This window comes from Panthera onca, chromosome B3 (genome assembly GCF_046562875.1).
Source record: "Panthera onca isolate mPanOnc1 chromosome B3, mPanOnc1 haplotype 2, whole genome shotgun sequence".
Taxonomy (NCBI): Eukaryota; Metazoa; Chordata; class Mammalia; order Carnivora; family Felidae; genus Panthera; species Panthera onca.
Window position 1 is genome coordinate 48076974 of NC_138344.1, and position 10819 is coordinate 48087792.

Genomic DNA, 10819 nt, shown 5'->3' on the forward strand with positions numbered 1-10819 from the left:
CCCATGTTATTTCTATCCTTACTGAATTACCAGAATTAATTATATACATCTACTCTCAAACATTAATTTTAAAGTAGTGGGAAAGATTACTAAGTATGAATGTTCTTACTAATTAGATGACTGGAACATCAAATAGAAAACACTTTTTCAGTGGCTTTTCAAAAATGCGTGCATATCAAAAACATATACTTGCATATATATACATACACCTATTCATATATTCATGTTCATTCTGTGATAATTCATTGAACTAAAAATTTATGTTTTGGGCACTTTTAAAAAGTTAAAAAAAACTAGCGCTCACATGAAATTAGTAATAATTGCATATTTACTTACTATTACTTCCTCAGCTTGTCGAACCAGATCAGCTGTTTTTGCCTCCAATTCTGCATTTAAACGCCTAAAGGCAGAAAATAATTATTATTTGGGATATACTCAAAATTCTAACAAAAATAAAAGCAATTAAATTTCAGTAACTACACTTTAGCTAATCAAAAAAATGCCAAAATACACACATGACATTTTTATCCTAAAATTACCATTACTTTAGAACTCTTACCTCCAACCACTCATGATTCCTTATCTTTTGTGGTAGAAATTCATACAGTAACTCGTGGCCTCTCTGGCCCTCACTTCAGGTGGAATGATTTATTTGGGTAGAACAAACTGGATGGGTTCAACTCAGTTTCACTCTCCATCTTCGTGGGATCAACTCCAACTGGGGACAGGAATAGGGCAGGGCGGGGGAGAGGCCTGCTTTGGTCTGGGGTGTTGCTGCAACTGGGGAGATAACTCTGGGTTTAGTGAGCAGACCTAATGTGGCTCACACCTCAGCTACATACTTCAGTATCAGCTTCAGAAACAAAGGTGACTGTTTTGGCCTCCACTTGCCACTCCTTCCTCCACCCCCATCCCTGCCTCACCCCACCACATCTACTTGGAATCTAACCAAGAATAGGAATACTATTTGGCTCCATTTAGATGGGAAGAATGGCAAGAATGGCAATATCACTGAAGGAAACTCTTTTTAAAGAAAAAAGTGCTCATAATCCTTCCACCATCATCCAATTGTTTTTATTTTTCATATTCCCTTCTAATTTTCATCTATACACACAATTTCATACTATGCTTTCCTACAAAAAACAGAAGGAATGTGTATCTCCACATAATCTTTATAATTCATGCCTTAAATGGCTACACAATTCTAATGAGTTGCACTTAACATAATGTACTAAACTCTTCCTACTGTTAAAGATTCTTTTTCACTTTTAAAGGTTAACACTATAATAAATATCTTCAAAAGCATGTAACTTTTTAATTTTATTCATAGGTCACATTTCTAGACCATCTAGTCTCTTTTGAAATTACATGAAGGGAATATGTTGAGCAATTTTTAAAATGAGATATGATATTTTGTTTTTCTTCGATATGTGATTCAGAAGAAACAAAATTCAGACAATCCCCACCCCCCAGTAAAAAAAAAAAAAAAAAAGGGGAAGAAGAGAAGCAATACTACATTCCTTATGCCTTCCTAAAACAGTCTAATGTTGTAAGAAATATTTTTACATCTTAAGATCAGTTAATCAAAAGAAAAATAACTAATAAAGACTTAAAGTTGCATTTAAGATGCCATTACTTGATTTTTCACATTTTCTTAAGAATCATGAGAACTTAAATAGAAGCTTCTGGTCAATATAGTTTCCTCAGGATGACTCCGAACACTATTCTGCTCCAAACCATGGATGTCCAAATGGACATGTTGGATAAAATGTAATGAAGGAAATATTGCTAAACTCCAACTCAGGCAAGGAAAATACCCTGACACTAAAAATAAAGCAGTAACTCAAAGTGAGAGCAGTAAACAGGAACAGAAGCCAAAAGAGTCTAACAGCTAAAAACTGATGCATGTGTGGGAGTCATGAAGGACTACACCTGTGAAACACAGACTATAAAACACTACCCATAACATTAGGCAAATGGGAATGAAACTGGAGTCATGGGTGGAAAAGATTCTCTTGTCAGTGGTCAGAGCAAATTCATCTTTCCCAGATGGTGTGGGGACACTGTGCCAAATTTTAGTGTAGAAAGGTACACCGAAAGCAGTGAAAACTCTGATAAGCTAGGAAAGGTAAATGTGAAATCAACCTATAATGACATTTATTCATGTAGAACATATGGAGCTCTCTCAGAAAGCAAACCCTGCTAAAAATAACCTCACAAACATAACAAACTGCATAAAGAAGTTACCAAGACAGAGAAACGGCAGACACGACAAAACTTATACCATAATAACTAGATTTTCTAAATCTATAAATAAAAATCTAAATCTAAAATCTATTTTTAAATATTTTAAATCAGGATTTTTCATTTGCCCACTCCCCAAAAAGCAGGAATAGAAACTATTAGGCAAGAGCTAATATTTTTTTTTAACAAAAGAACACTGAATTTAGAAAAGAACCAAGTAGAAATTACATTAACAAAAACAGTCATTGCACTTAAAAACTCAAACTCAATGGTTACACTGAACAATCAAATGAACTGAAGAGGAAATGAATGAGAGATAAGAGACAATGCACCTAAAAGGAGATAAAGAGAAGCAAAACGATAAAAATACAAAAGAAAGGTTAACATGCATTGAAGAGAGACTGACAAAGACATATGTACATCTACCTAATAGAAGCTGCAGAAGGAAATCCCAGAAGCAGGAACATCAATATTCAAATACTGAGAATTTTCTAGTACTGAAGAAAGACATGGATCTCAAGTGGAATTAAAATAGTGAAATTAGTCAGAGAAAGACAAAAATCATATGACTTCACTAATATGAGGACTTTCAGAGACAAAACAGATGAACATTAAGGGAAGGGAAACAAAAATGTTATAAAAACAGGGAGGGAGACAAAACAGAAGAGACTCATAAATATGGAGAACAAACTGAGGGTTATGGGAGGGGTTGTGGGGAGGAGGGATGAGCTAAATGGGTAAGGGGCACTAAGGAATCTACTCCTGAAATCATTTTTGCACTATATGCTAACTAATTTGGATGTAAATTTAAAAAAATAAAAAATAAAACAAGTTAAAAAAAAAGACTGTAATCTGGGCACTAAGGTTGGTGTTATTAGAATGGTTACTGTTTCTAGGTCTTTTCATGGACAAAGCTAGGAAATAGTGGGTGGGGGGAAGGGGAGGAGATGTTTTGTTTATTTATTATATATTTATTTATTTATTTTTAATGTTTATTTATTTCTGAGAGAGAGACAGAGCATGAATGGGGGAGGGGCAGAGAGAGAGGGAGACACAGAATATGAAGCAGGTTCCAGATTCTGAGCTGTCAGCACAGAGCACGACACGGGGCCCGAACTCACAAACCTTGAGATCATGACCTGAGCCGAAGTTCCTCAACCGACTGAGCCACCCAGGCACCCCTATTTTGTTTTAAAGATAAAATAAATCATAAGTTCAAACATTCTTCCAATCCAAATTCAAGACTACAGAGCTTTTACTTAGCCTCTTTTATGTTACATTCATATCTCCTTTTCCCACTCTGATCATTCTGGTTCTCAAAGTCACTGGGGATAAAAGAATTAAAATTATTATATAACAAACATATATCAAAACATATATATATAATCATATAACAAACATAAATCAAAAAAGAAAACAGGGGCACCTGGACGACTCAGTCAGTAGAGTATATGACTCGTAATCTCAGGGTTGTGGGGTTGAGCTCCATGCTGGGATTAGAAATTACTTAAATCTTAAGAAAGAAAGAAAGAAAGAAAGAAAGAAAAAGAAAGAAAGAAAGAAGGAAAGAAAGAAGGAAAGAAGGAAAGAAAGAAAAAAAGAAAGAAAGAAAGAAAGAAAGAAGGAAAGAAAGAAAATTAGCCCACACCTATATATGTCATAGTGAAATTACAGAACTTCAAAGACAAAAATAATCTTTAAATTATCAAAGCAATTATTTAAAAAAAAAATAGTCTACCAGCATGATGTTCTAAAAAGCTGAGAGTAGACAGTTTATCAACATCTCTAGATTCCAATAGACAATGAAGTGTTAACTTCAATGGATTGCAGAGGAAGAAAACTGACCATTTAGAATTCTATGTCCAGCTAAACTACCATAGAAGAATAAGTGTTAACAAAATTTTCAAAAAAGACTGCAGACTCAGAAAAAGTAATGAAGGGTCTACACTTCAGGAAGGAGGAAGCTGGACCTAGAAAAAAGGTCACAACAGGGAAAAAAATTAGAAAGCATGATGATAAATCTAAATTAGTACAGAACATAAAAATAACATTAATGATAACCTGGAGAGCAGGAATGTTCAAAACTAAGAGCAAGTCAAGTATTATCTAACTTGACAGATAGAAGGAAACCAAGTTAAAGCATTTTAAGGTCTTCCCAAACCAGAAAAAGAAAAATAGAGATACAACAAAAACTTCAACCCAATAGAAGACAGAAAAGAACAAAGGGATAGTAAAGAGGAAATACAAAAAATAAAATGACCCAAAGAATTTCAAATTAATGACACAATAATGTAAATAAATTCACTTATCAGAGGCAGAAATGATCAGACAGGATATAAAAACAATGTTTTTAAAACTAAATGATATAAAAAGCTTGTAAATAAAAGAATAAAAAATGGAACTAATAATGAAAGGAATAATTCATTTCATCTGGAAGATTTAAGGAAATCAAACAATATAGTGTCCAAGCAAAAAAATGAACACAATTCTATGAAAAAGTTTTTAAATTATAGTTATAGCTTATTTCAATACACCTCTAACAGGAATCAACAGAGCTAGCAAGAAAAAAAAAATGGTGAGGATACTGATATTATGGAAAGCCAAATTAATTTGCTTGAGCTAAGAGATTAATCAACAAATAGCAAATATACTTTCTATCAGAGAATACATGAACATTTACAAAAACTGAACATGTATCTATTCAGAAGTAAGTTTCAATACATTTTCAAATAACATTAGTATGTAATTCTCTGACCATAGTGCAATTAAACGTAAATTTTAAAATTATAAAAATAAAGCAATCAAACAATCTATATGCCTGGGAACTAAAAAACTCCTAAATAATCACTTATGAAAATCATAAAATATTTAAAACAAATAACCACAAAAGAAATAAATATCAAACTAGGCCCTGAAATACAAATAAGCTGTAGGTGGAGAAAAATTTACAAAAATTAAATGTATTTATTAAAAAATTAAAAACAAAACTAAAAATGAAACTAAAGTAAATTAAAAATAACTTTTTTGTTTAAATTTGAGACAGAGAGCATGAGCAGGGGAGAGGGGTGAGGGAGAAAGAGAGTCTTAGCAGGCTCTATGCTCAGTGTGGAGCCCAACACAGGGCTGCATCTCACAACCCTGTAATCATGATCTAAGCAGAAGTCAGGAGCCAGTTGCTCAACTGAGTGAGCCACCCAGGTGCCCTAGTAAACTAAATATGAACTAAATTACTAAACTAAAGAGTAAAAAAAAAAATCCACCACAATTAGAAGAGCTAGGATAAAGACCAAATAAAAAAACATAGATTAGCAGCAAAATCAAAAGCTAGTTCTCTGGGGGCATCTGGATGGCTCAGTCAGTTAAGCATCTGACTCTCGATCTCTGCTCAGGTCTTGATCTCAGGGTCATGAGTTCAAGTTCCGTGTTGGGCTGGGCATGGAGCCTACTTAAAGAAAAAAAAAAAAAGCTAGTTCTCTGAAAAGACCAATAAAATAGACCTTCCAGCAAGACTGCAAAAAAGAAAAGGCAAAAATAAATGACACTAGAAAGCTTCCATAAGATGTGTGTGTATAAGGTAACAAACACGCACAAGACTTAAAATACACACACACACACACACACACATCAGACACATATACACATAATGGAACATTATTCAGCCATAAAAAAGAATGAAATCTTGCTACCTGCAACAACGTGGATGATGGTAGAGAGTATTATGTTAGTGAAATTAAATCAGAGAAAGACAAATAACATATGATTTCACTGATGTGGAACTTAAGAAACAAAACAAATGAGCAAAGGAGGAAAAAAAGAGAAAGAGAACCAAGAAATACTTAACCACAGAGAACAAACTGATGGTTACCAGAGGGGAGGTGGGTGAGGAGATAGGTCAACTTCGGGATGGGCATTAAAAAGCACACTTGTCGTGATCAGCAAAGAGTGATGTATGGAAGTGTTGAATCACCACACTGTACACCTGAAACAAATATAACACTATATGCTAACTATACTGGAATTAAAAAAAAATAGTAATAAATTAACTATTTCTTAAAAAATAAACATATTAAGAGTATATTTATGTTTTTATATTATAAATTTACCTTTTTAAAACATACATGAAGTGGACACTTTTCTAGAAAACTATAAATTACCAAAATTTATTCTGGAAGCACTAGTACATCTAAATTAATGATTATTCATTTATGAAACTGAAATGATAGGCAAAAAAATTCCATCAACAAAAAATACATCAGACTCAATTTCAGTTTTAATCAAAGGATAGATGATCCCTAGTTACAAAAAGCTTCCAAGAACAGAAAAAAACAAAAAGGAAAACTATTCTGTTGTTTCATGTGGCTAGGATAATATGGGTATCAAAATCAGAAAGGAAAAGAACTAGAAAAAAGTATAAGACCAATTTCATTTGTTTGAAGATGCAAAAAACCTACATAAAATTAGAGCAGTCAAATCCAGCAGGCTTTAAAGGAAAATAAAAAATCTGCTTAGTAGTTCAAAGTGTTAAAACATTAAATATGGTGGGGGAGGGCATTTAGTCACCTAAATTAATTAGGGAAAAAAGTTTTGATAGGATTTAACATTCATTCAAAACAGGAATTAAAGGAAACAATGTCCTTAAACCTAATAAAACAATCTAGTAAAACTCTATTATCAAATTTCATACACAGTGATAAATTAAGTGGGCTCCTTAAAATCATAACCAAGATAAGGATGCTCATCATCACTTTTTCTATTCCATACTGCAGTGGAGGTGCTAACCAGATTGATTTAAAAAAATGCATAAGAAACTGTGAAGACACAAAACTATCCTTATCTGCATTTAATATAACAATGATTATAAAAAATCCAAGGGGCTCTATCTACACAACAACTAAGAGAGTTCAGCAGGACTGACTATATATAAATACAGGCATAAGATCAACATACAAAATCACCAATGTTCCTACACATCTAATCAATTAGAAATATTTTAAAAAGCCATTCATTATAGCCACAAAAACTATAAGGCACCTAGAAATAGATTACATATGTGAGGGTTTAATGTAGTAATATAAAATATTAAAGGACACCAAAAAACCCCAACCCCTGTATAAATGGAGATGTATCAATATTCATGGAAAGAAAGATTCAATACCATAAAGATGCCAGTTCTCTGCCAATTAATCTATAAATCCAATGTCAGTAGTATTTATGGGTATGGGATGTGGGGAGGAGTGGGGCTTGCCCTACCGGTTATCAAGACCATTATAACAGAGGTCACAGAATCTTACTGTTTAGATTTCTAGTTTTACAATATAGGCAAGAAACTTGGAAAACCTACTGACTTGAGTAATCAGCACATTCTTTAGTATATTCTCTCAGATGGTGATTATTTCCTGAAAATATCTAACAGCAGTTGATTGTAGACCATTCTATATTGGGATCCCGGCAAGTTCTGTGTTCTGCTGATTGGAGACATCCCAAATATGCTTAATATCAAGAGCGCATGTGGCAAAATACTTTGTTATTACCTCTTATTCTTGCCCATTAGAATGGCCAGATATTTTACTCTTCTGCATGGCACAGAAGTGATCTATAGCTTCAGGCAGAGCCAGGAAGCTACTCTGTTCATATATGCCTCAGATTTGCACACCTGAGTACAGGTAACAGAACAAGCAACAACTGGCCACCTTTACCACAAAATGACTTTTGTTAAAATAGAATAGCTCCTATAAACATCTTTAAGAAGACTTGAAGCAGGACCATAACAACATACCAGAGCTAGATGCAAATTATACCCCTAAATAAGTAAATGAATTAACCTAATCAGTGCAGGTATTTAGTGCTATCTAGAGTATAATGAAAATAACCATTTGGGGTTGAGCACAGCTGCTTCAGACCTGTACACAGACAACAGATGAGTTACTTAGGTAAACTCCTGAAGTGAATTAATAGGCCCATTTCATTAAATAGAGGAGAATTATTATCTTCCTACATGTTATGGCAAATTAACGAGTACATGTCTAGTTCATCAAGAGAGTTCACTTCAGTTTTAACTTTAAATATGCTTTAATTTTAAGTACAGATCATATGGTAACTCTATGTTTAACTATATGATGCAGTACTATAATGTTTCCCAATTTTAAATTAAATTAGATAAATTAAAAAGAAAATGAGTTGGTAAAATATAATTTTTTGTAAGGGTATATGCAATGACAAATAAAAGACGTGGTCTCTTACTTTAAAGAACTTACAGCCCAGTGGAAGAAACAGACAAAAAGTACACTAACAAATGAATTATGCTAACTGCAAAGAAAAATTAGTAAGTCCCTATAAAAAGAGTAACTGGGGAGCTTACTTTAACATAGTTCAGGAAGACCACGCAGAGCATTACAGGTGGAAGGCATATGTGTGATTGTCCTCAAGGGAAAAGTCTGAGAAGCTTAAAGACCAGTGAGGCTCAAAATTGGTACGCAAAAAAGAGAGGGCACCAGATCAAACTAGAGACAGGAGCCAGATCAGACAGCTTCTTTTTTGATTTTTTGATTTTTATTTATTTTAATATGAAATTTATTGTCAAATTGGTTTCCATACAACACACAGTGCTCATCCCAACAGGTGCCCTCCTCAATGCCCATCACCCACTTTCCCCTCCTTCCCACCCCCCATCAACCTTCAGTTTATTCTCAGTTTTTAAAAGTCTCTTAGGGTTTGGCTCCCTCCCTAACTTCAGACAGTTTCTAAAGTGCAACAGGGAACCACTGCAAAGTTTCAAGCAAGGGAGTGACATGATCAAACTGAATGATTACTCTGGGTCTGTGTGAAAACTGGGGCATGAAGGCAGAAATGATCTAAAAATGAAAGCACGTGTTGTCAGAATAGGTATAATTACACTGAGCGCAGATAAGGAAATGCTCCTCCCAACTCCACCAAATGTGGATGAGAACGGGAATTCCAACTTCAATGAGAAACACGCTTTCAATTTAAAAACCAAGAGAAATTTACATAACTAAACTCTAGGGACTCCAAATTAAGTGGATTTTCTTAAACTAGAAACTGAAATACTGGCAATTCCTGCTATCCTACTCACAAAGAGCATTATCATTTTCCTGATGAACATGTTTACTTGGGGTAAATTTCCATCCCCTTCAAACACTGACGATGCAAGCGGAGAAAAGATGAAGAAAGACTAGCGAATAGGATGATGAAAGGAGAGTGGTAAACAGTGAGTAACCCCGAAGACCCCGTCAGTCACCAGGAAAGTACTTGCAAGCAGCCTCATTTGGGTAAAGGAAAGTAGGAAAAGCTGAACGGCTTCTTACTTATATTCTTCCTCCCGGGCAAGTAGGTCACGTCGAGGCGCAGCAGGTTGCTGAATACGCTGCGGGAGCGGAGTGCCTGGAACGCTCCGTCTCTGTAAAAGAGAAAGGGACTTTCAGACCCGAAGTTAAATGAGGTTCCGCGTTCTCAGCCCGCTGGAAATCTAGTCGCTACTCGCGTGTCTGTGTTTGAACTGACCCGGGGACCGACACTGCGCCCCGCCATCTTTCACGACCGACGCTGTTACCGAGGCAACGAACTCATCTTCCCGCGAGAGTTCCCGCATCCCAGACAGCCTACCGCCCTGGGCGCAGACTCCGTCTAGTCCTGGACTCTAGAGCTGTCTGAGACTGGGGTGGGGCATGAGGGCTAGGGAATAAGCACAGAGGAAGCTCTAGCTGTGGACTGAAAGGGGGAACCCTGATCTGCACTGCCCCAGTAGCCCAGGAAGCCAGCCTACTGGGTCGACATACAAATTGTGAAGTTGGGGTTGGAAACGTTTCAATCAAGGAAGGCAGGTCCGTTTCTAAAACTCAGAAGCAAGCTAGTAAAGCTCCTTCTCTGTTGTGCTTTTCCAAACTTACTAGCCAATTCGACCTCCACCTGGTTTTTAAAAAATGAACTCGTTATTGGGATTTTAGGTTCTAATTTCTCACAGAGCATCAGCCAGCCTAAATTCATGTCCTGGCTCTGCCGCTTACTAGTTGTACGGTCTTGGGTAAATCACTCTGTATCTTGGCTACTTCACCTGTAAAAGGAGAATAAAAATAGTTCCCATCTCATAGAGTTACAATGAGGAGTAAATGAATTTGTGATTAGGATTGTGGCTGAAACACAGCAAGCAGTTAAATTTTCCAGCTCTTTTGGAATAAAATTGAGAGTTCAAAAATAAACCTTCACATGTTAAAAAATAAAACTGCCAGTTATTTTACCAGCAAAAATGGGTTTGGGAATAGCAGAGAACTGGAATCTGGAACAAGCAAGCTGCAGCAGAACCACAGGCAAATCCACAGAACAAAGGAGAGGACTGCTCTTATACAGGAAAGGGGGATGCTGGGAAAGCTGTTATAAACAAAAAGCCTATTGGAATAAAAACTGGGAGTTTGAAGTATAGTTGCTATTCATTGGCTGAGCTGTGACAGTCTGTTATTGGCTGGGCTGTTGTCAGGCTATGGGAAACACCCTTCCTCCTAAGGAAGTGTATCCATGTGCAAGGTCTATCTCTTCCTGTTAGATTTGCAATTGTTAAGTGGTA

General features: G+C 35.6%; 1 protein-coding gene across 2 annotated transcripts in view; it reads right to left on the reverse strand.

The window, feature by feature from the left end:
* The window catches only part of TEX9 (testis expressed 9), a 63752-nt gene extending 53897 nt beyond the window's left edge, over positions 1-9855 (reverse strand). The window contains exons 1-3 of one of the 2 annotated variants that reach the window (XM_078448637.1): positions 9763-9855; positions 9567-9658; positions 337-400 (exon numbers count right to left, since the gene is read on the reverse strand). In XM_078448637.1, the coding sequence (XP_078304763.1) occupies positions 337-400; positions 9567-9658; positions 9763-9789 (183 nt within the window). In that variant the 5' untranslated portion in view covers positions 9790-9855. Of the gene's footprint in view, positions 1-336; positions 401-559; positions 874-9566; positions 9659-9762 lie in introns of those variants that run through there. The other variant, XM_078448638.2, reaches the window with a different exon arrangement.
* Between the last annotated feature and the right edge of the window lie 964 nt (positions 9856-10819).